Source organism: Emydura macquarii, unplaced genomic scaffold, assembly GCF_026122565.2.
Source record: "Emydura macquarii macquarii isolate MOO-44397 ecotype Brisbane River unplaced genomic scaffold, CSIRO-AGI_Emac_v2 contig_2975, whole genome shotgun sequence".
NCBI lineage: Eukaryota > Metazoa > Chordata > Testudines > Chelidae > Emydura > Emydura macquarii.
This window is the reverse complement of record NW_027133112.1, coordinates 2,400,084-2,426,864: the sequence shown is the minus strand read 5'-3', so window position 1 is coordinate 2,426,864 and position 26,781 is coordinate 2,400,084. Positions and strand designations below refer to the sequence as shown.

The window sequence follows — 26,781 nt, the reverse complement described above, 5'->3', positions numbered from 1 at the left end:
GAGTGCCTTACTTCCTGGCCTTTTGTTTGTTTTTGAAGCTTTAGGATGTAATTTTAGTATGCTAATAATGAGAGTTTAACAGCACTGGCTGGGACCAGGGACATACAAGCTTCTTCACATTGCTCTGCTGATAAGAACCTGACCCAAAGACCATTGAAGTCTTTTAGTCTTTCTTCCACTTTTTATTCCTGAGCCCCACAAGAACAGAGCATGCGGCCACCAAAGTGCTGCTCATCAAGAAGAATTTGAAGTGGGTTGATCCTCTGGAACTTTTGTATCAAAATGTTTCATTACACGAGTTTTTACAATGAATGTGCAGTAGATTGGCTTCAGAGTGGCAACCCACTCTACTAGTTAAAGAGAGGCTGTGTGCAATTTAAAAACATTATTTTGAAAAGCAAACTTCTTCACTGTGGTTATTAATGATATTTCAAATATTTACTAAGCCTCAGAAAATGTAATAAATATAATTTACTTCTGTTTATGTTGTTTGTTTACTTGTTGCATTTCTCTCACCTGAGACAATGCAAGCAGATGATCAGTTTTACTTTTGTTTCTGTTTGTGCTACGTTTCTGAAACTTTCTGGTTCACATAAAGTAACACCAGCTCTCATATTTGCATTTCAAATACTGTGGAGTAATGTTAAAATGAATACTTTTTAAGGGGATTATTATTGTTTCTTGAAAATATTTTGATTTTGTAAAATTTTGTCTTTTACAAACCATCCCCCTTTTTCTTCAAAAAATTAATTTGCTGAATTTTTAAAGGTTTCCACTGTGTCATTAAGAAAGGGTGAAGATTAATGTATCCTAATTCCAACAGAGCAAGAATATATATAGGGAAGTGTATCTCACGCTCTTTTTTTTTTTTTTTTTTTTTAATGTAGCCCTCCCATTATATTCCCCAGACAATCATTATATAATTACCTTGGATGAACAAATTATTTTATTGTGTATTTAGACTAGTGAGCTGCCTACCTACTACTGCTTCTATGAGAGCTGGTCCCTATGTTTATTCCATATGTGGGTACTCATGCACGCTATGTGCCTCAGTCCAAAAGTTTTTCCAAGCAATGTCCATTGACCCAAACATCCTCAGTATCTCCCCTCATGTTCTCAGTTGAGAATTTAAGGGGCAGTTTGGGTCGACAACACGTAATTTTACCCCACAAACCTCAATGGGAAAATGATGTGGGATACCAGAAGCAGGGCTATAATTTTTAGTGTTTACCTCTTCTCCATCCACCTCTTCTTGTGTTGCTTCTCTCAGACATATATGCGCACGCGCGCGCGCACACACACAAACATGCCTCTCTTTCAGGATCTGTATTCACCAAAAGGAGTGTAGTACTTTAAACAGATAAATGCTTTCTTTATGTCATCAGATTCCTTCTGCATCTTCCATGTGTAATTGAGTCATGCGTTAAGACCCTGATCCAGCAATCCAGTGTTGCCAGCTCTTGCAGTTTTATTACAACCCTTGTTCTATTTGGGAGGGGCAGGGGCTGTGTGAAAGGCCCAGTTGCTGTATTCAAGAAACTGCATGAAAATCTCATCTTTCATTTAATAAAGGAAATGTGTTTCTAACTCTTGTGCTTGTAGAGAAAAGATTTTAAAAAAGTGACCTGAGTGCATTGCAAAAGCTCAGAAATCAGAAGACAAATAAAACGTTTTCCAAATGTATTTTTTTTTAAATCTCATGATTTTTAAGCCAATCACATGATTTTGGGGGGGCTGACTCATGATTTTGGAATGTGGAAGGTTGGCAGAACTGCTTCCTTAACTTTTAAGTACATGAGCAGTTCCATTGAAGTCAATGGGACTGCTCACATGCTTTACTTGATCAGGATTTAATTGCTGCTAACATCAATTGCCATTCTTAAATCCATCACCTAAAGTGCACCTAGGATCCAACATCCTTTGAAATCAATAGAAAGACTCCCATTGATTTAAATGGGCATTGGCTTGGGCCTGCGGTTAAGCGGTAAACTAGCCACTGTGAAAGAGGTTAGGATGTTTGAGTACTAGGAGGTAAGATTGTGGGAAACATTGGTGCTGATGACAGTGAGGGAATAGAACTTATCACAGTATGTGGAATAGAAATGCATGTAATAAAAATTAGAATAACAATAGTTCTTGGTATAGAGCCAGGTAGGCAGTGGCCAGCATTTCACACGCACATGAGAGATTCTCAGTGTTTTCTATTACAAATTAGTCTTGGGCAGTTCCACTTACTCCCCCTCCCCCCTATTCGTTTTCTCTCTTTTTGCTTTCAGGGAATCTTGTTCTTTGTTTAGGAGAAATGTAAATATTTAAATCCTTGAGAACATGTGTCTTTATATTTAAAAACAGTGACAAAGAATCCAGTATTTGTTCCCTCAGCAAATGTCCAAGTTATATCCTGGAACGTTTACTTTTTGTCCTAACAAAAAATGTTCACTATATTGGATACTTCTTCCTTGCCCCCTTTAAACAGCCCAGCTGTGCTACCTCTGCTTATGTTTTCTTCACTTTACATGCATTGCAAGAGCCGATGACCTCATGATGGACTTATTTTTGCTACCTAATGTTGAAATGTTTGATTGCAATCAATTAATTTGCTATTTTCCTACAGTAGTAGGAGTTTTGTTTCATATCATTCCTCAGAATTTCTATGCCCCAGGTGCAGATTCTCACAGAGAATGACAACCCAGGAGGAGCGTTGTAATTGTTGTTATAACTGAATTTTGATGGCATATTTTTCAAAACAAATATCCGTCTTTCCCCTTGATTTTCAGTCTAAGTACTGCCTTAAATCTCAGGCAAAAGGCTTAGCTTGCTGGTATTTCAAGGAGAAATTGAAATTCCAAACTGATGTGTTGTACATAATTGATAGTGATTGATAAAAGAAAGCTAGCACCTGCAGGTCCTTTCTTTCTGCCGCATAAACAGGCTTATAACGAGTTGAAGAAAGAGAGCTATTAAAATTATTTTTTCCCTCTTGTAATTTGGATCGGCGCATCATGTTCCTCTCTTTGTACCTTCAAAGTCAGGATTAGTGGTGTTTACCCAGAAAGAAGGTTTACATTCATGATAATTAGTGGGGAGTGGAATGCCTTGAAATCCATCCTATCCAGCCCATAACTGGACTCATTAATCAACCAGTTGCCAGTTAAGATCACTAACAAAATTATCCTTGTGTCTTCACTCCTGAAATATGTTACTGTGGCTGGTTGCTTGTTTCACCATTATGCATCTGCTGGGTAGAACTCATTGCCTATGGACATTGGGAGTATCGCCATCTATCTTTAGTTTATTTCTGCATTTAAGATATGTTTGCTTTACTTGCTTCTATCTGTGCTTAACTAATTGCTACCTCTGTGGGATGGATTATTTAATTTACTGTCATTATAAAGCACTTTGAGATGATTTAGGACGATAAATCCACCGTAAAATGTTTAAACTGTTATTAAAGATGAATCTCTTGCTAACAGTCCAAACGCCAGTAACAGTCTCTTTGAGTTATTATGGAAATGTGGGGCAGAATGCCAATCCCTAAAATAGGGTTTAATTGCAGCTGTATAGTTAATTACCATGTCTTCGATTGCATCATCAAAAAGAGTACCCAGCCTGAATAAGTGTAGTTCTACCTTCAGGTATGAGAGGGTACTGAGCGACAATGTGGCAGTGTCCTACATCTACTTCGTCATCTGCGGACCACTTCACAAGAGTGAGATCTTCTTATGAGCCCACTTCCCATCCAAATGCCTTACTGCATGGTTCCTCAAATCCTTCCCTAGACTACTAGGAAAGGTTCCATGGACAATAGTTTAAAAACCCTTGTCTTACACATTTAAGCCATGTATGAAGTACACACAAATTACATCAGAAGAACACTATTAAGGTTGCAAAACTAAGCACTCCAAAGTTAGGAAATCCCAAAATTAGTGTTGCCTGTGCAACCTTAATTCAGCCCCCTTGTGCAGGAAGTGACAAAAGAGTGTGTGCTTGCCAGTTCCTGCATGCAGTCTTCTTTAGCCGCAGTCAGCTCCCCAGTTCCCACCACTGTGACACTTCCCAGGGGTTCCCAGGGCACCTTGCCACCACTTGCCATTAGCTTGAGGAAGTTTTGTCTGTGCCTGCTGTGGATCACCTCTCTGAAATTAACAGCCTCTGGCAACACCAGCATTGCCTTCCAAGTTTCCACAGGTCTTAGTCTCTGAACAGGTGAGTAATAGAGAAAAAACCAACCCCGAAGAGTAGGAATATTGGAAATAAATGATTACATATTAAAAAAAATCATAACACATTTATTAGAGCCTAAAATCAATTAACAAGAGTTTCCCTATCTTCCACAAGATAGTTTATCCCAAGTCCTTTTCCCAACATTTTCAACCAGTTTGGCTGATACTTTTTCTCATAAGATCAAGCATGCTGGTGGCTTGTCCTCACACACTGAAGGAATCACTGAGAGTTCATCTGCACCCCAGGTATAGTTCCAAAAGGTCATTGTCTTACTTCTAAACAGGATAACCCCGCTATATTTTGGGTATTTTTCTTGCAACCTCTGCAATCTATTGATTAGCATTTTGCTCAGGCTGTAAATGGGTGTCCACTGTGAACCATACAATACTTAATTTGCATGTGACCAGCCAGAATCAGATAATCATCTCTTCCCCCCAGCTGACAGGAGTATGAGGATCACCTTTTGGTGATCTGCCTTAACTCACAGACCTAGAAAACATATATTTTCGTGTATGTACATAATTCTTCACCTATTTTCTGTGCACTTATATTGCAATGATTATTATGACACAGGCTTTCATTAGAGATCTTATATGATATTCTTTGGCAGACTGGTATGTAGATATCAAACCCAGGGGATTCCTGTAACCCTCTATGTACAGCTGTGCCAACTGGCATCAAGAGGTCCTGGGTCACAACCGTAAACCCTCTTTAGTCTAAATTAATGTTTGCTCATCTTCTTGCTGGGTCTCCATTCAAGGACTGACTGACAGCAATAAATAATATGTTTGGAACAAACCCAATAATTCTATCATAACATTTTTATGTTATCTTAACTATTTGAATGTTTATGCCTGTATAACAATAGGCTACTGTGCCGTAGCACACCTGATTTTGGTGAGCTCATTATGCCAGCATAGACCCTGTGTAGACCCACCTGTGTGACCTGAATGGGTTAAGAGTACGCCACTTCCACTGCAAACTGTTGTGATATCAAGTACCTTAGAACCAGTGCACCTGCCCTGTTCTCTCTTTCTTCTTGAGTGTTGAGATTTTCTCAGCTTCTGAAATGTTCCACAGTATATTAAACATGGACATTATATTTGAATTTAAAAAGAGAAAGAAATAGAAGATACACATATAAATACAGAAGAGCATTTAAACCCATGATACTCAGACCTCAGTGTTTCAGGAGCCAAATTAGTGATCAACATTACCCAAAAGAACCACTGTAGTGTGAATTTATTTCATTTCATTTCCTACAGTACTATATATTCATATTTAAACAATATGACAGGTGAAATATTTATATACATAATATTATTCTTACTGCAAAATGACTGACCAAGTATTATTATTTTATCAGCTACAATTGGTTAATAACAAAGTAAAAGCATCTCGATTGGTTAATAACTTAGACTGGTTAATAATTAAATCGCACCGTGTTTTAATATCGTGCTGCAAAGAGCCGCAGGAGACACATTAAAGAGCCACTTGCAGCTCGTGAGCCTCCATGATTTAAACATACTTTTGTCAAAGCAAAGGTTATGAAAATCCTAACTAGAATGAGATAAGAAATTTAGGAACATATTGTCAAAATGTGGCCTCTGTTTTGCAAGAGCAATTTGTAATTTGCACCCACTGGATTGTGGGGTTAAATCAGAGTACTTGCATTTCTAACTACCTGATAATGGGTGCAAATCAGGTAGACAGAGGCACAAGTGCTCTGATATATGCCTGCAATATATTTTTGTGGGGACAAAATTGTGCTGCAAATTATGTTTGCAAAAATTAGGCTGGATCTAAGCCCTTTTGAAAATATGCACTCTAAGGTGTTATTCCACTCTGAAAAGTGGCTATGTAAATATGGCTGCACTATGAGCCTTCACTGGAGTAGCAAACACATAACTGAAGGCATTCTTGGACAATAGAGAGATGGCACTGAGGTCATAAGTTTGGTTTGCAGAACCTGAACTATTGGTGTTGATGTCCAAGAAGGAAAGAACCCAGAAAGGACTGATTGAGAAAATGCAAACATAAAAATTGATTCTGGAATCAGTGAGATCTTCTCAATTTAGTACCTCAGGATACCACTTCTTTCCAAAGCAGAACCAATTACAAAATGTAAGGATTGTTCACTGCGGTTTCTTCATGCTAAAAGACATTCAGAATAGTATCAGTGCAGATCTAGTCTTGTCATATACTGAATCAGTTTGCTACTATGAGGGGTTGCTTTTTGCTTCTTCCACCATCCATTTATTATGTAACCAGTCAGAAAGCTGCCACCTGCATTTCCATGGTTTGAATGGCCCCAGAGCTGGCTCTGAGGCATCATACAGTAATTGTAAGTCCTCAGAAAACACACTGTATTCTTTTCTATTCTATACAGATTCTTATACCACACTTATCTCCATAGCATCTGAGCATCTTTCAGTAGTGTATTAAGCAATGTGGCTAACGTGACATTTGTTCTCTCTTTTTCTTTCCAAGGGGGTAACCTTGAACAGTGGACTGATTTTTGTTAGGAAGTTTTTGTTACATACACACATGCACACATACACACATGCTATATATTTATGTTAGAGAAGGAAAGATCAAAGAAATGCATCTTGCACTTAGAGTGGAAGGTAGTGAGGTTTGTTATGGTCTTTCATTCCTGGGGGAGTTAATTCCACAATTTTTGACCAACCCCTGAGAACGTTCTGTGTCCTGCAGTCCGAGGGCTATATTTCAAAGGGCTTCTGAAAATATGCCAGCAGATTATGTAACTGTATCAATGTGCTAAGCAATGTTTAAGCATCCATATTAGCTATATCAGCAGAATTTTGTGCACACAAATAGAGTGCCAACAAATTTAATGAACACATTTTCTGACAGCATTTGGAAACGTATACCTTCATGTACAGATTTGACTTCGAAGACTCACGGCAAAGGGCCAAAGCTCAATCATTTTGGTTTGCAGGGAATCCATGTGAACCTCTTATTGGTTGAAGCCATGTGAATTTCCAAACCTAGGTTTTTCATGTCCTTTGCTTTGTTTCAGGGTTTTCTTGGGTGTGTTTTGTCTTTTAATGAAAGTTTCACACCGCTCTAGTGCATATGTTTCTACTCTTATGTCTGTAAACTGGTGGTCACAGGCTGGAGTGGACTTGTTTCTTTGTTAAATAGGTCTGTATTATTACAGATTTATTTTTAATGGTGAAATAATTTTATTTACTCTTACTTAATGTATGTAATTTTGTAAATGTATTACTAATTCTGTAAAGCACATTATGATATTGTACAGATGTATAAAGAACACTATATAAAATAAAGGTAATTATATTATTGCTATCATTATTATCCATGCAAAGATTTTATAATGTATATACATAATGGTTGCTACTGGATTTCATTTCCTATACAAATATATTCAGCATGTTGTTAACTGTTGGCAGAGTCTACTGAGGATCTATTTTTATCATTTCTACTGAGAGCTGGTACAATCTCTAGGAATGTGAGTGTTATTTGTTGGAATGACTATGACTGTGATGAATTCCTTTGGCATTCATATGGCTGATCTGTGTGCTGCCACAGGTGTTGGCACTGTCATTTACCATTATTTGACAATTTAATATTTTTCTTTCCATTCAAAGGCTTTAAGTCGGCTGAAATATTTGTTGTGATTAAAATCACCTTTAGGTCTTTGAATTTCCTATGAGTTGTTTTTAAAAGTGGAATAGGGAGAAACATTAGCTGAAGGAGAATATACTGTCAGGGTATTCCTTGGACTTTTTAAGTACTTGATGTTGCAGTGTACTGGACATTTTGTAGGAGGAGAAGAATACCTCAATTTCTGTGAGTGGGGAGAACTCAGAACTTGGGAGGATCAGGCTCGAAAGAGAGAGGTTAAACACTTGGCTTTTGTGAGTAAAGGTGAAATAGGAATGAGGGTTCTGTAATTAATGGGGCCTCATAGTGCATTGTAGGAAGGATAGCTGACAGCTCAGGCACCTTTCTTTTTAAAAAGATGGTCGTTGTACTTCCTGTATACCTTGAAAATCACTAATCAGCCTTTTCTTATTTACTGTTGACATTTTATCACTGGCACGTTTCCTGGGACTAGAAATACTTGTCATTTTTGTGCGTGTGGAATAGTTTTGGTATTTGCACTTCAAATAATTGTAAATGTCAGGAGGTCTTCAAAAGCTTGACACCTTGTTTTCAGTCTCTTTGCAGATTAAAGTTCTGTCCCAAGTCTAGAATTGGCAGCTTATTAACCTTCACTTTCTTACTATAATCAGCAAAGAAAAAGCATTTCTTTGACAGTGGCCTCTGGGGAATGCTGGGACTGAGGTTATTGTTAAAGACAGATAATTAGGTGGAACAGAATAATAATAACATGGACCCAAAGGTCTCTGTTTTGTGCCAGGAATGTCAGCGTTATAACTCTTTTCAGTATTTCCTGTGGGCTTTTGCAGCTGACAAAAACCGTGCCATTATAGAACACAATGTTTAGTGTGGAGTTTTAACAGATTGAAATAGTCTCACAATAAAAATGCACTCTCTTTAAAAGCAAAATAATGTCAAAAGTGCCTTAGCACTGCCACATTTTAGCTGTTCAGTGAAGAAAGATTGTTTTATTCTTCATGAACTTGACCTTCCTTTTTAAATAATATATATTTTAATGGCAAGTCATGGCATGTCGTTGCAGAACCCACTCTATTATAATCACAGCAAGCCATGTAAATTTCAGTGCCTGAATGTGCAGGACAAAGATTAATTGATTGTGCTGAAAAATAGCATGTTCAGCCTCCTGTTTTGTTTTCCATCATGCAGAGCTGACCTCTGGAAAGCAGCTTCATTTGAACCAGTAGTCAGGTGAAAAAGTAGTTGCCAATCCTATTTATTCAGCACCTTAAAGGGATTCTCTTTATTTGTCCACCAGCTGCCTGCAGGATCTTTTAGTACGTTTTCAAGCTATCAATATTTTCATATTATACCTTTGTGTATTTTGCTATAAGGATTTTAACAAATTAGAAGAATAAAAATTGCATATGGTGGTTAATTTTGAAACCTTTTCTGTGTATTCTTCCGGACGAGTAAAACCATCAAACTGCAAAGAGGCCTAAACTTAAACTATTTCCAAAAATCTGAAATTGCCACATGGAGCTTCCCACACAGCTCTTGGTTTGAGGAAAATACGCCTGGGCTAAACATGAGAGTGAATGCTGTATCTTAAAAATGAAAGTGCCAGCTGGTATGAAAATTACAGATTTACGTTTGTAACCCTGCTTGCTCAGTGTGATGATCTGTCGCGCTCTAGGGGTGGCTAGGTTGGGTAGAGATTGATGAGCATGCTACTGCCTAGGGAAGAGAGATGTATCTTTTAGCTCAGGCAGAAGAGGCTCGTGCATTAACCTCAACAGGTCCCAGGTTGGATCCCCAATGACAACAACCGTGGTGGTCGGCATTACACTTTAAGAATATGTTACCTTTATGTTTGGAACACAACTGCCTGTGTACTTCAACAGTTATTCTGTTCATTAGAAAACTGGAGCTCTGAGATAAGTAAATGATTAACAAAGGAGTCCTAAAAAGGGAATCTCTTAGTACTGTTGTTTATGTCAGTTCTGTAATGATGAACAAATGACTAGAATGATTAAACAACGAGATGAAGTTTAAGAATGCTTTATTAAGAAGCAGAAAAATCACACCTTATTAGGCAGCACTAAATTGGCTTTCAGCTTCCTGTAAAGGCATTGTTGACATCCTTGTGCGCAAATGACTGACTATTGCAGATTAAACCTAGAGATCATATCTCTAAAAACAAAGTAAAAGCAAATCTGAAAAATCTGAGCCAACTCTACCCCTGTAGAATAAATACAATTTCTATAGGCTGGCAAACTATCTTAATGTGATTGTTTTTACAAGGGGGGAAAGTGAATCCAACTCAATAACTGCTGTATCAGATCTCTCTTTTTAGAGATGAGAAGTTTTGGTATGATTTTGTTTATTTTTTCACATAGCCAAGTGGCACAAAAAGAGCATTTAACAATGCAGTGTATTTACATTTGGAACAAATCCTGTCTGGATAGATTGGTAACAATGACTTTAACTCATTAATGTCTGGGCTTGAATAATTGAGTTTAGTTGGCTGGATTTTATTTTATCTTTTGTATTATACTTTTCCATTTAGTGAACCTTTTAGTGATTTGCTTGAGAAAGAAAGAGAAATGTTTATAGTGAATGGTGGGCCTGGGACCAACTAGAAACATGTTATTGACTTTAAATGCACATGGAGCCTAATATTGATATTTTAGACATTTTTTAAAATGACCCTAGAGCTTTCATGCATAGGAATTATGCAGATAATATCCTATAGTACAGTGTACAGTGCTGGGCAAGGAACATGGTTATGAACAAAACTTTCTGGAACTTCCATAGATCCAGTTTCAGAACCTTACTGGTTATGTAGCAGTAAATGGTCTGTTCAAATCAAATATCATGTTATAGATGAGCTTCACTCCTTTGCAGTGAGAGAACATGAGACATGATTTCTGCGGTAGATACTTCACTTTCTTCCAAATAGCCTACTGATATTTCTTCCTGGGTATTATTGGCAGTTAGATAATAATATTAGGAACTTAAGAAAAACCTTACATAGACAGATAAATATTTCCAAAGATATGATAGACCAAGATACATTGCTTTCCATATTGGATTATAGCCCATATCTTTTCAGTATCCCCATGTACTTCATATATTAAGGTGCTTTTCCTAGATAAGGGATTTCATGGAGACATTATTATAGTTTGTGGAGACATTATTATAGTCTTCAGCAGAGCTGATGACTCAAGAGTGTGCTATGTAATAATGACACACAGTATAGCAAATTTAATGCAAGGTAGCTATCGTTTTTTTGGTCCTTCTTTGCTGGTAAAAGATAAGATAAAGCTTTAGCCAGATGGAAAGCAGTTTTCTCCTGAAAGCAGAGTACGCTGTACTCAAAACCATATGCACTTTTACACTGTTAGTGAGTTCAGAATTTGGCTACTTGTTCAGAAAGTAAGTGTGAATGATAAAGTAATATAATTTCTACTTATATGTCATTCAGGGGATGTAGAAAATGATTGTAACTTACATGTAGGGAATCAGAAAAAAAGATATAGCAGGAAAAGCAATTAATAGGAGGTGTAATATAAAGGATTCTCCACTACAATTAAACTTATACCCTGCTATTTATTTTTACTGTCATCCCCTCCTTCCACACTGGTGTTGAACCACTACCACTGTAAATGAGATCCCCACTGAATTTGGCCCAGGATCTTTCATTGGAATTGGACCCACTTAGTTAAGGTCTGACTTTGGCCCATAATTCTTTATTTAGGACAAAACCATACATAGTCATTAGATATATTGTGCATAACTTTGGCATGATAAATTATGTTTTGACTTGAGGAAGAAGGAATAAAATAGCAATTGTCCTGATTCCAGTGCTGGTGTTTTAACTAGGTTGTTACTGTTGTGCAAAGTGGAAGTGGATAGAAAAAATGAGGCTGCGGGCCAGAAAGGCTTAAAGCTGCTGAACATTACAGGTTGGAAACGGCTTTGAGAAGTTTGAAACTGTGGGTGGGTAATATAAGACTTTTACTAAAATAGTTAGAATGGTGAAATTTTTCTTTGAATGCTTGCTCATGTCCATTCCATGCTGGGTGTGTGCGTGCTGCATGCACAGTTGCTGGAGATTTTTCCCTCATTGGTATCCGTAGAATTGGCTCTAGCACCCCCTGGAGCTGTGCGTGTATGTGCTGGTATAAGAGGCACAGGCAGCTCAATGCTCTCTCGGTTCTTTCTTTCCGCCTGTGACGGTTACTTGGAACGATCCTTCTTGCTCTTGCAAGGCTTTTTTCCCAGTGATTTGAACTTTTGTAGATATTATATTGTTATTGTACTTAGTGTATATAGTTCTGAGTTATTGTTAGTGTATATAGTAGTGTGAGTACTTGTCTCTTCGTCGAGGGACCTTTGCCCCAGAGGCTGGGCATGGCCCGGTCGCCGGGTTTCAAGCCATGTGCCTCCTGCAGCAAGCCCATGACAGTGAGTGACCCACACTCTGGATGTCTAAAGTGACTCAGGGAAATTCATGTTAAAGAGAAGTGCCAAATATGCAGGGCATCAGACAGCACACTCAAAAAAAAAAAAAAAATAGAGACATTCATCTGAGGGCTTTCCTCATGAGCGCAGCCACCCCAAGTCAACACCAAGCACTTTGTCTCCCATGCAAAGTGCTCCACTGGTCCCATGCTCTTCCTGGCACCATTCTTCATCTCTAGTGCTGAGGAAGAAACACAAGAAACAGCATACTGAAGGTGGGTGTTCTCCAATACTGAAGAAGGACAAGTGGGGAGTGGCTGGTATAGTGTAATCCATACTGGGCCATTCGTCCTCCCCAGAGCGACTGTCTGCTCCGGTGATTCTACCTAGAATGCCAAGTCTGGTACTGGACCTGCCTTTGACTCTCGGAAGCGATTTTGGGACCTCGCGCCTGTGGGCCTCTTAGACTCTGGAGTCTTTCCAGGTGACAAAAGATCTGATGTCTTTACCAATCCCGCTGACTCCCCAAGGCTCCATGCCAGACAAGGTGACGGGATAGAAGGTATCAAGGGGTGGTGATCTCCATTGCAACACCTTTGAGAAGAAAACCCTCCATGGTCCCGTTGCTGCACTCTCCGACCCATTGTTGGTCACTAGTTCCCCGATACTGCCTGGAGGCGGAAGCAAGTACTGCACCACCATGGTCTCCGACTGAAGAATCTTCTTTGGAGTCCAAGGGGGAATCCTTCACCCCATTGAAGGCATACCAGTACCAGACTTCGATACTGGCTCCACAGCCAGCGCTTGGTCACCGAGCCATTGGCCAATACAGTGTCAGTATTGGAGTCCATGGAGGTTTCACCTGGTACCGGGGCCCCCTTCCCACCAGTCATACTTGGTGGTGTCTGAGAGGTATGCCGCTGCTTCATCCCATCCAACTCCGGATCTCAACTCTGGTACTGACCTGATACCAAGATCCCAGAAGTGGCCCCAATGGATGTGGTGTAGGTGAAGGAAGAAGAGGCAGCCCCTCCTCTGATGCAGGCCTCTTCCTTGTCATCCCCAGACAAAGCAGTCACAGTCCCTAGTAACCCACTCACACCAAATGACTTCAGGGCCCAAGAAAAGCACCTGAAACGAGACCCCACAAACTTGGGCCTTGAAACTAAGAACTGAAGGAGTCTGCTCACAGCTTAATTGATAACCTGGCTGTAGTGGCCCCCTCCAGAGTGGCCCTACCAGTTAATGAGGAGGTGTTGGGACCTGTCTGGGCACTATGGCAGACCTCTTCATCTCTGCCCTACATCAAAAAGGGCAGAAAGGAAATGCTATGTACCAGCTAGTGGGTTTGAGTACTTATACTCGCAACTTCCCCCCGCCACCCTCCTCCCCGGACTTCTGTTTGAGGCACGTCCTCCACCTTGAGGCATCACATCTCCCTGGAGCCTGAAACATACTGGCGGATCACCTCAGCAGATATTTTTCCTCTCATCATGTGTTCTCTTCACCCGGAGGTCTTCAGAGTCATCTTATAGAAGTGAGGGGCCTCCCCAGGTGGACCTGTTCACCACCAGACAGAACAGGAAATGCCATCAGTTCTGTTTGCTGTGCTCCTCTCCGATGCCTTCCTGCTCTCTTAGGCAGATAACCTACTATACACCTTCCCATTGATCCCCTTGGCTCACAAGGTCCTCCTAAAAGTCAAACGGGACAAGGCGAAGGGTATACTGATAGCTCTGGCATGGCCTCACCAGCATTGGGTCGGCACGCTTCTAGACCTCTCAGTGGCAGCTCCACTCACACTTCCAGCCTGCTTGGGCTTGATGTCACAAGACATCCGAACTTCATTCCTCTGCACCCGATGGCATGGTTGCTGCCTGAAAAGCAGGCCTGCTTGGAGCTGGTCCGGCAAGTCTTGCTTGGTAGCAGAAAACCTTCCATGAGGGCTGCCTATGTGGCCATATGGAAACATTTCACTTGTTGGGCCTCTGGATGGAATCTCTCTTTATCCCAGTCTTCTCTGCAGTCTATCTTGGACTCTCTGGTCTAACTGAAACTTCAAGGTCTGGCTCTTTCCCTATTAAGGTTCACTTGGCAGCCATCTCAGCCTTCCACCCTCCTGTACAGGGCAGATTAGTGTTCTCCCATGAGATGATGCTCAGGTTTCTCAAGGGCCTGGAACGACTCTACCCTCAGGTTCAGGAATTGATTTCCCCATGAGACTTAAAACTGTTCCTGTCAAGACTCACAGGGCCCCCCTTTGAACTATTAGCATCTTATCCCATACTGTTTCTCTCTTGAAAGGTCGCCTTCTGGTGGTGATCACCTTGCCCAGAAAGATCTCTGAGATCAAAGCCCTGATGTCAGAACTCCCTTATACGGTGTTCTTCAAGGACAAGGTCCAGTTGCGCCCCCATCCAGCCTTCCTATCAAAGGTGATTTCACAATTCTACAACAACCAGGACATTTTTCTTCCTGTCTTTTTTCCAAAACCTCACAAGACCACTGAGGAATGTTGGCTCCATACATTGGACATTAGGCAGGCCCTCATCTTCTATATTGAGAGAACTAAGCCTTCCACAAGTCTACGCAACTCTTTGTAGCAGTAGCGGAAAGGATGAGAGGGCTATCTCTGTCATCCCAGAGAATCTTACCTCTGTATCCAGGCTTGCTACGAGCAGGTGAAGGTTCCTCCTTTGGCCATTGTGACCACTCTTTCTACAAGAGCCCAGGCTTTCTAGGCAGCATTCCTCATGCAAGTACTAATCCAGGACATCTGCAGAGCTGTGACATGGTCATCGGTTCATACATTCATCTCCCACTACACCATCACTCAGCAGGCCCATGATGATGCCAGTTTTTGGAGAGCAGTGTTCCAGTCAGTACGTCCATGAATTCTGAGCCCACTTCCAGGGGCTACTGCTTGTGAGTTACCTAGCATGGAAAGGACATGAGCAAGCAATCAAAGAAGAAAAAAACAGTTACTAACTTTCTGTAACTGCTGTTCTTCGAGATGTGTTGTTCATGTCCATTCCATGACCCACCTCCTACCCCCCCCGTCAGAGTTACCGACAAGAAAGAACTGAGAGGGCACAGAGCCAGTGGCGCCCCTTATACCAGTGCATAAGTGCATGGCTCCAGGAAGCGCTAGAGCCAATCCAATAGATACCACTGAGGGAAAAATCTCCAGCAACTGTGCAGATGGTGTGCACATCCAGCATGGAACGGACATGAGCAACATATCTTAAACAGCAACAGCTATGGAAGGTTAGTAACCATAGTTTTGGTTCTTTTGTGCTAGCTTTTTCCTCATTAGTCCAGTTAATCCTTTTTATATGTAGTCCAGAAAAGTCTCAGTGCCAATTCCGGCAAGCTTTTTAGAGATTTTCTTAAACCTCTGATTCCTTAGAAAGCTATGAAATTGCTGCGTGATACATCCTTTTCCAATGTAAGCCTAACCTAAGAAATCTGGTGATATTCCACTTTAAAATAGCCCTGGGTATATTCACAAACTTTGTTCGAATAAGATTAAGAGTTTGACTTAAACCAGCAAAAGCAAAGGAATTTCAAATTGTCTGCTCATCTTATCCCCTACTGCTTTCTGCCTCCCATTGCTCAATCTCACACTTTCCTTGTTGGTATATTTCCAAAGTAGAATTCCAGTTAGTACAGAGATTGGATTATATAGCCTGCACTTTTTCAATTAGAGTGCCAGTTTGCTTACAGTTTAGGGAGGTTAGATGTGATGGACCAAATTCAGCCTCAGAGTACACTCATTGACTTAATAGATCTCTTCTCAAATTAGTCTCTCTCCATAGAGTAAAATCACGCTCTTCCTTGATGTGGCCATGTGTGGGCGAGTAGCAAAGCCAGATTGTGAACAATGGCAGGGCCGGGGTGGGGCAAGGTGATGGGTCATTGGTGGTGTCCACTTCGGTGATACCTATTGGCTTGAAAAGGCACCACACATACATCTAAAGGCCACCAGAATGGGATGGGAGGGTCACTCCCTGCCTATTAGCTGTGACGTTGGTATGAGGGAGTTGGGGGTGTGTAGAGTAGTTACAACCAGTCAATGGCCCATAAGCCACTGTGCTAATGTAGGGCAAAGTGCCTCAGAGTAATTGAGGGGGACACATGCTGCTGCTGTAGACAAGAAGCACCCTGTGCCCGATATGCCACCTGTGTCATATGCAAGACCTGGTCAGGGAGACTCAATCCTCATTAGAGCCATGAAGTACCAGCAGGTGAATTCATTCGGTTCCCAGGCTAGTATTCATGTTATGCCCTCCGCTCTGCTCCATTCTTTTCAGGTGTTCTCTCTTTTCTGCCCAGCAAATCCATGCAACACAAATAAGATTTAGCTTTGGAAATGGACCTTGTGTGTCCTGGGAGAGAGTGTGTGGTGTTTTTTGCGGGGGTTTTGTAATTGGAATTCAGTGTTTGTCTTTTAATGGAATTCAGTCTGAGGACAAAAAGATTTGTAAGTCACCACGCTGTACGTAAGTCATGAGTCTAAGAGACCAGTTAAGGGTATATAGTTGCTGTGTAATTTAAGTGTTCATCCTAGAGAAAGTAGATTTCCCTCCCCCCAACCTTCCTCAAGTCTCACTTTTGTTCCTGTGACCAATAAAGACAGGAAATAACATGCTATTCAGTAAGTAAACCATGAAGCTCCACTCCTAGGACTGTCAGCAACTGATAACTTGATGTGTGGCAGATAATCATTGTAAACATGACTTCTATGTAGGCAGCATGGCACCAGCAAAAACGTATCTTTTGTCTAAACTGCTTGTTGACACTCTACAATATTCTGTAATACTTTTGTCTGCATTTGCCAGCTGTATAAACTGCAATAGAATGTCTCGTAGGTTTTCTTTCACGTGTTTAGAATTTTCCACAAAGATCACAAAGAACTGTCCTGTAGCTGTAACAGATATTATCAGATACTATAGTCTTGGGACAATGTCTGATAATGTGTGTGTGCACACACGCACGTGCACACGCACACACACAAAGGTTTTGGCATAACAGATGAAAATTGTCAGGAATCACGTTGCTGCTGCCTTCCGTAGTGCCTGCTAATGTGCCCTAACTCACTGTTGTTATGCACAGTTATATTGAAAAAGCTGGGATATAATGTAGCCCAGATCTCATCTACACATGCAATCAGTATTGAGCACAAATTGGAAAGTTGTTTTGTTGGAAAATTGTGTGTGTTTTTGTTTTAAAGGCAGACTTTTTGCTGTCTTTGATTTCTTTCTTATTAATTTGGAAAGTATGTGCCAGAAATAAATTTTGTTGCACATTTGTTTCAGATTCAAATTAAATTCCTTCACCCCTAACCAAAGAATTCACTACAAAGGAATGGTTTGGTGATGTTATCATGGGTTTGATCTCACGCTGATCTAGGGCCAACTCTTTTTGTACTGAAAAGAAGCAAATATAGGAATTAAGACTTTTCTTTGATTATTGCAGGATATCAGTGTTCCCCTCTCTCTAATACCTGTCAGGAAATACTGAAAATGCAGTATTCAGTGCAGTCCAGTCAGTGCAATTTTAATCACTCTTTAGTAACTGGCTGTATCTCTCTGAGGGGAAGTTGTCTTAATTTTTCAAAATGTATTGATGTCTTTTTTTTTATATTTAGTCTTCCGCGTAAATCTATTAAAACAGACCAATGGGTGAGATTTACTAGAGATACAAATGTCAGTTAAATGCCTAACTTCCATTGATTTTCAATGACAGTTAAGTGCCTGTGGAAATCTCCCTTCAAATAATGTAGTTAGTTGAACAGTAGCATATATGGATATATGTACATTTATTATTATGTATGTATTCATTTGTATTGCATTAGTGCTCAAAGGCCTTAATACAGGATCCAGGCTTCATTGTGGTAGAAACTGACACACGAAATAAAAAGGACCCCAGAGAGCTTAAAATCTAAACCTTTGAGACACAACAGGTAGAGATAAACAAATATGGTGGAGAGAGGGAACAAAACTAAGTAACAGAGAAAGGATCATATTTGGCATCATAAACCTCTCGCTATCAAGAGTCATGGCATGCCCACTGCTTAACAAATGCAACGGTGTGAGCAGCGGTCTGATGTTGGAAAAATCATACGGACATATCATAAAAGAAACAAATTCTTGTTGGTGGCACCATGGTCTAACATTCTGAGCACAAGGGTCGGTTTTTAGGAATCGGAGCTCTAATCCTGTTTTGCCACTGAGATGTGGCCTTGGGCACTTGCTTCTCTGCATCAGTTGGCCCATTGGGAAAAAAGGGTATACATTTTACCTCCTCAATTACAATGATTAACTAGTTAATAGGCCAGATTCATGCTTCCTGGCACAGGGATGTAAACAGGGCCCCCACATGGGAGGGGGGAGGGTACACTTTACCGGGGCCTGGGGGGCCTGGCCCAGGCTGCAACCTCCATGGGTACGTGTGTGGGAGGGGGCCCGTGTTACAGGTTTGTACTGGGCCCGAAAAAATTATGCTTGGGCCCTGGAGGTAAACACTGCATCCCTCTGTGCCAGCTGGGTTGGCTGGGCCTACTGGGTGATTCACCTGATGGACAGCAGCTAGATAATGCCACCCACTTGTGAGGTGGGTTATGGATCATTCCCCACCCAACCAGCAGAGACCGTTTCTGCTGATGGGGTCCAATACAGAACATACAGTGAAACTAGCCAATGTTCGAAAAGGATTTGGAAGAAGCATGGAATAATTATTATTTTATCCACACTATTTTTTTATTCTTCTTTATTGCAAAAATGCTCCAGTAATAACTCTTAGATCATCCTTAACACTATTCTAATTACAGATTGTGTTGAAGGTGCTACTTTAATTGTTCCTTTTCGCCCCAAGTGTGCATGGATCTCCATTATGAAGTAAAAGAATTGGAGAAGAAAGCTTTGAATTTTGCTAATTCACTCTTCACTAATCCCAGCAATTGAACATTTGCATGAAATATGTCTTTCTCTCCTTATTGCTCAGCAAAGAATGAATAGCTATGTGCTGTAGCAAAGTCTCATCTTAACAATACCTCATAAGTCTTGCGAAGTATAGTATCGTATTTTACAAGCACAACATGAAATATTATCATAAATAACATAAAGCATATTTTGTGATTTTTTTTTGTTTCCTCGCTAACACTCAAAATTCAGTGATTCATAAGGATGTCTTTGTGAAACAGCAACATTCTACTGTACTAACTTGTATTAACTGCCACATTGGAATTGTGATTTGCTGAAATTTGGCCAACCGAATAGCCAATCTAATAAAAAATTATTTTAATCCACATAGATTCCAAATCTAAAACATTCAATACACAACATCGTACATACAACCATTGGCTCACAGTAGTAAAGTGTAGCCTGTTGAAGATAATGGAACTGTTCAGGGTAGGAAGCAGTAGGCAGGGTAGCAAGTGTTTGCATAACTGGGCCAATACAATGTAGACTTTTTCAGGCAAGGGCTTAATGGCTATATTCTGCCCTCAGTGACGTTAGTACAAATCCACATTAATTCCAAATGCAGTCAATGAAGTTACTTCAAATTAACACTAGTGTAATCTAGAACAGAATCTAGTCCTGTGTCTTTTATCAGTAAAACTCCATACATGCCTATGAACCTATGTAAATAATAATGATAGTAAATATCAGGATTTTAATACATATTCACCAGGTCTTATTGTACTTTCTTTGTCTTTTTCTTTACCTTAGCTTTGGGCCAGATTATGCTATATGTAGATGGGATGAATGGAGTAATAAATCATAATGAAACCATCCAATGGCTGTACACTCTTATTGGATCAAAGGTAAGAAGATCTCCAGATTACTAGTTTTGCACATCTTCAGTATTCTTTAAATACATTTTTTCCGATTTTGTGTGCATGAATTGTAGGTTGTTTTTTTTTTTTTTAAATTCCGGTGAGACATTTCAGTATTGATTGCTTGGGATCAACTCATATAGTTTTGTAGACTAAGACTAGAAGGATACAATAGAATTGTGCAGAGAATTTAGCGTTTGGCAGCATTCGTAAAGTAAAGTAACTTAATAGTAGAGCCCTCTGTGGATACAAAATTTGTATCCGCATCCAATCCACAATCCGCAAAAATGGTCCACAGATATAAAGTGGATATCCATGGATTTTCTGGGATCTAATCAGAAAACTCTTAAGCCTGACATCTTAGCTCTTTCCTAAATATAGTTCTATCAATTATAATAATAGCATTTGTTATAATAATAGTGTTTTGGTTCTTATATTTTAATTTAGACTGAGATCATCCTGTTTCTCGTAAAATATAGGGAATACATTGTGTGTAATACAGTCCATTTTTCAGCATCCAGTTACATAGTCCCATTTTCATAGACTTGTAAATATTAAGGTCCGAGGAACCATTATGATCATATAGACTGATCTCCTGCATAATCCAAGCCATAGATTTCACCCAGTAATTCTTGTGCCCAGCCAAATAACTTGTGGTTGAATTAGAACACACCCTTTATAAAGACATCCACTCCTAATTTAAAGACTCCAACTGAAAACATCTAAAGCTCAAACTGGAGCAGATTAGCGAATGCAGGCATCAATCCTGCTACTGCGCACAGGTGAAGCAAGAACTCTGCCTCTTGAGCTAAATCTGTCACCTACCTAATACTGCTCTCATTCAAGTCCATAGGAGATTTACCCTCATCTTAACTGGGAATTATATCAGGCTCATACTGTACATAGTGTCTACATGTATGAAGAGAGCATGAAAAAACTTGAGTACTGCAAGTTCATTTACTTGGTAACCTGTTTCCGGGCCTGATCCAAAATCCATTGAAGTCAATTGGAATCTTTCCTTTGGGTCTAAGATACGAAGTAAATAATTGTTTAGAATTCCAGTGTAGGCTGGACTGTTATTCCTTTCCTGGTATTTCATGCTATTGGTAAATACCATGGTTTTCAAAGGAAAGGATGTCTTTGCATTGCTTCCATTGGTGCAGCCAGTAAATTTGACCACAGGGAAAACGTTTTTTTGTGGCATAACGTTCAGCTTGCCAGGGTGGTATGTGGATCTATCTCTCCTCATATGAACCTGAGCCCTTTGATATAGCTTGTCCTGTTTGCACAGCCTGGCTGCGAACAGCCAGTGGTGGAGAACAAGATCATTTTAGTCTCATAACAAAAGTTGCATAAAGGGACCCAAATTCTGTCCCTGCTTCTGTAGTTGCAGAGAATCCCTGAGCTGGAGCTTGTGCAATTCCCCTGCATGATGAGGCAGGAACTGGTGGAAGGGCTGCTTACGGATATCACTGCCTGCATAGGAATCTTATCCAGCTCCCATTAAAATCAGTGGAAAGATTCCCATTGACTTTATTGAGAGGTGGATCAAGTCTACAGTGCAGATCCCTGCATTGTAGGAACTCCCTAGATGGGAGCTCAAGGACTGGGTGGAGAATAGCAGGACCTAAAAGAGTTGTGAGATGGGCCACAAAACCTACTACTCCCCCTTAAAGGTAGGAGTAATTTAGACCTGCTCAGAGCAAGTCTAAATGAGACAATGTTTGGAATGGTGTCAGTAACCTCTCTACACTAGGGCTCTCAAAAGTTGCTAATACTTGGTGGAGCTGAACTAGTATTAGCAGTGCTGGGAAATTTAGGGAAATTCTCTGGAGATGATCGGGTCATGGAGAAAGGGTTTTCTTTCCTTATTTCCATACACATATTTGTGCAACATAGAGAAGAGAATAGGAGCCCTGAATCCCAGAGGCCCCTTTAACCACTGTAGAGCACTCCCACCAGCTCACATAATTCATTGCTGCAAGAAACTGAGTCAAAAACTGGGGCTGGATTTCTATAAGGGATGGGTCATCTTCAGATGACTAATGATATTGGTAAATGTGAAAAATAAGCGATGAGGGTAACTAATCTCAAGTTTCATGAGCATCTTGTGGTTGGGTGGAAGATCATGATCATGTAGATCATTCTGCAGTTGGCTAAGTGCATAAATGGGCAATTTGCCTTCTTGGAACATCAAATACTAGCCATTGCCAGGGAGAGGATGCCAGTATAGATGTAGAAATGGTTTGGTGGATATGGATTCTAGCTTCCTACAGAACATAAACAAGAAAAAAAGCAAGCAAGAAAAAGAAATGTTAAGTCACTGAGTATGTTAATCCTTTAATTTTACCAAGAGGTGGGAGGCACCTTACTGTTACTTTACAGGTCTGAAATGAAGTATGTAGATTGTCTTTACCAGAGCACTACAACACTCCAGTCTTTAAGCTCCTCTTCTCCCCCATCGTCAGCCAAAATGATTATATCCATATCCTGGCTCATTGCCTGCAGCTAGGGAATGCAGGCAATGTGCTTTGAATGGTTTGGTTTCAGGTAGCTTCAAAGTTATTTTTTTCATTATTATTTAACTGTCTTGGAAGAGATCTAAGTCCCTGTCTGTTTGCCAAAAAGTTAATCGAAGGTATGACAAGCTCACTAGCAGAATGTGTGGTGTGACAGCTGCTTTATGCACTTAAATGTGGATTTGGCTGTCCATGAAAAATGAGTCTATGGAATTTGCAACATACCTGCAGTCTAATTTACAGTCCAGCTAAACTGCTTCTTTTTCTGCAACAAAGGGAAAATTGTTTTAACATTCTTGAACAAAAAGGATGGTAAAGTTGCTAAAGCAGCAGTGTAAATATTGAAACAATTTGTTTTGGAAGGAAACGGAAGGTGAACAACGTATCATTGAGTGGGATATATTAGCAGTGAGTGGGACATGTTGTTTCTTGCCTTTATCAAAAAGCTTTCAAGAGGCTCAGTAAACTAATTTTATGAGGTGGTTGAATAATTTTCACTGAAAATCTTTTCTAACAAATTCCATAATATGTTTTACTTTTTATAATTATTTGTTTAGTCCTTCTCATTAGGGCCCTGGTTCTGGCTCCCTTACTCACTTTGAATAGTACCTTACCCAATGGACATGTCTATAGTAGGGTTTTTTCTATTATATTCCCTACTGTTGCTCATACTATTGTAGTTCCATCTCTGATAGCAACAGTACTGGACACTAGCATAGCTGGGTCACCATCAGCCCCTGGCATTTTCATCACTGCATTGCCTAGACCTGCTTTGAACAGTTAGAGGACACAGTGGTTAAAATTCCAGCAGGGAGTTTGCACTAGCATTCCTACCATTGTTTCCACTAGTTGAGCTGCACCAGTGACATCCGTGATGAGAAATTGTAAAGGTGGAGGGAAGGTTAGTGTTAGACACAACCCATATGAGTAGGAGTGGGAGAACTGGGCACTAGGCTAGCACCTCTTTTAATGATCAGTGCAAAATCTGAGGTTAGCAATGTACTTCTTTTGCCCTGTTCATTTTAAGGGATGGGATAGCATGGCATTGCTCAAAATATTTATTATACAATCATGATAAAAACATATCACTTAAAATCATAGCTCTTACACATAGGGCTTGATTCAGCAGTCCGTCCCCCCCAGCCCCCCTGTTTAGGAAAGCATTCAACCATGAGCTTAACTGTAGATAAATGGTTATGTTCCACTGGGCTCAGTGGAACTTAAGTATGTACCTAAAGTTAACTATCCTTTTCAGGCTAAGGTTGGACTTAAGTGTTGAATTAGGCCATAGTGCTTCTCAAGCTCTTTAGACAGGTGCATAGATATCAATAAAAGTTTCAACTAGCCTAAGTTTTTAAGAGAATGAAGGGATTAAAAAGAGAGAGAAATAGCCAACATATATGTGTATTTTTAAAAAATCTTTTTAAAGCTCTTTTGGATTTCAGCTGAAAGGAATGAAGGGTTTGGAGGGAATAGGGGAAAAGGAAGGCTAAAACTGAAAGCTAAGCTTTTGGAGTGGAAAACCTGTTCTTCCTATCTTTCCTGTCAATTTCACCTTTTCATCATCTCATTCTTCTCACATCAGTCTTACAAATCTCACCACCACCTGCCTATTTACAAGACTAAATTTGGAATTTAACAAAATAACCAAGTTAAGCAACAAGAGAGATGATTTTCAAAGCATGAAGGACAAGTAGGCACCAAACTTCCATAGACTGTCAATGGATTTTGAAAGTCTCCCTCCTTGTTGGCTAAATTTTCTGAAAATTCTCAACTCCATGGTAGTACCCCAATACTCTCCATGTATCTTTGAGGAAAATGTCTCCCTCTGTGTAGAAATCAAAGTAAACCTCCTGCTTGTACATAGCAGTGAGGGTATCCATGAAGACTGGAAAGTTTTTTTTCTCCAACAGACATTTTCTATAGAATGGGCTTCACTCAGGACAAGTTGCAACGTTAAAACAAGGCATATGTTGGAGGTGGAAGTGGTGTCCTCAGGGTCTATCACTGACAGTGTTCTGTATGATGCCTGTGGAATGTTGGAGACATTTCACTTAACTTTGCATTAATTTATTATGAGGTGTGAGGTAAGAGGGAATGTACTGAAGTAAGTACTTGCAATTATTTTTTTGTCTTTTGAAATAAATATATATACATATAAACTTACATATAAATCTGTATGTGTATGTATTTATTATTGAAGTAAAGTATGCAACACTGTGTCCGCTTTCAGGGTTAGAGGTTATTGCCCACAGTCAGGATACCTACTGTAACCACATTTCTGAATAAAACTTCTCATGGTGGTGTACCAGTTTTGATTCTCTCGCTGTTTACAGACCACTGAGATAAGCCTTTTGGAAAAAAGCTCTTATAAAGGTTGTTTTGCTCTGCAAACCCACAAATCTCAACCACTGACCTCAGGCTTTAGAATTTATGCTTAAGACAGCATTAAGTGTTCCCAAAACTGTAGTGCAGTTTCACTTTTTTTTCTTTCCTTTCTGAGTGCTACTGATGAGACTATTTTTTTTCTTTCTATTTGATTATCCAGGCAGCTATAATTCTCCCCAGGAGACCTGAAAATCCTTTTTGGCATTGTTTTCAGGGGAAAGCAATCCATTTTCAAAATGATCTGGATAACCTTGGAAGACCAAGTGGAATGCTAGGCCTAGGTTGATATAGCGAGGTTGAGTAAAGATTTATATCTCACATACTGTTTAATTTGTTTTTCCAGTTTGCTTCTGTCTGGGTCCAGTATTGTAGGGTCAATTCTGAATATTAGCTCTCTGGCCTTCCCTCTGCCTTGTATAAATCTTTTTGCCTCATGTTTGTTAGAAGGCAGTATTGTATTGCATTCTGAAGGAACATTGAGTCTACAAGGTACCAGAAAGATCTTGGGCCACATTGAGATTCTGACAGTGTGAGAACTGTGTTGTAGACTTTTGAATAGAAGCTCACATGAGCATATGGTAAATATGTCTCACGCCTCACTAAGGGCCAAATCCAAAGCTCATTGAACTTAATGGAAAGACTTAATGAGCTTTGCATAATGCCCCAGTGTAGTGATAATTTTGACTCTAGTTCTAAAATATGGGGGAGGCCGTGTAGGATTAGTGGTTAGAGTAGAGGTCAAGCAATCAAGTCTTTGGAATTCTGTTCCTTACCTTGGTTCCGACTAAAGTTAAACACATGCTTAACTGCTATGCTGAACACAGATTGACTTAAGCGTGTGCTCAAGAGTTTTATCAACTGTGATCTTAATTTCTCTGTGCTATAGCTGATCCATTTGTGAAAATGGTGTAATAATACTTTCCTGAGTACTTCCCAGGAAAGGTGTAAAGATTAATTCTTAAAATTATTGTTTGCTGAGTTAACACAAGTGCTCACATAGTAACTTGTCATTTGAGTTGGTCAGAAAAATGTGGATGGAACCATTTTATGTCAAAATTGAAATGCTGAGTGAAATCACTGTTGATTTTCTCAAAATTTCATTTTGAAGGGGGACAAAGAGCAAAAATAGGATTGACAGTATAGAAATGGGCCATTTCAACATTTTCAGAACATAATGTTTTAATTTTTTGTTTCAAAATTACTTCTATTTTGAATTATTTTAATTTGTGTAAAATTAAAAAAAATCAAAATGGAGTTTTAAAATAAAACCCAGAGGTCTCGATTGATCCAAAACAAAGTATTGGGGGAATTTTCCTTCATGGAGAATTTCAAATTTTGGGGTTCCGTTCCAATTTGAAACAAAGCCAAATATTAAAATCCTTCATGAAATGGAAATGTCCATGTTCCACACACTAGAGTAGCCGTTTGGTTTCTAATCCTGTGTATCTGGTATATTCAGCTGCTGTTGTATACCCTTGGGGCTGTTTGCCTATGAACTGCTTCGCAGGAAATGGCTGTTGATTCTGCTTGTGAGCCAAAACTCAATGGCCTTACTTGCTTATCGCTCAGTTCTTACTCAGGCTATTTCTCACTGGCGTCAGTAAAAGAAGTGAATGAGGAACTCAGGATTTAGTTCTACCCCTTATTTTGATTATTTGTGTCATAGCTTTGAAATATACTAACAGTACAATTTGTGCTTGGCTTTTTTCCCTTTCTCAAAGAGGTGCTCATTGG

The 26,781-nt window shown here is 39.8% G+C and overlaps 1 protein-coding gene across 11 annotated transcripts in view; it reads left to right on the top strand.

The window, feature by feature from the left end:
- FHOD3 (formin homology 2 domain containing 3) overlaps window positions 1-26,781 on the top strand; it is a 586,676-nt gene that overhangs the window by 323,897 nt on the left and 235,998 nt on the right. For all 11 annotated transcript variants that reach the window (XM_067569969.1, XM_067569968.1, XM_067569967.1 and 8 more), the window contains exon 6: window positions 20,034-20,128. In XM_067569969.1, coding sequence (XP_067426070.1) covers window positions 20,034-20,128 — 95 coding nt within the window. The remainder of the gene's footprint in view (window positions 1-20,033; window positions 20,129-26,781) is intronic.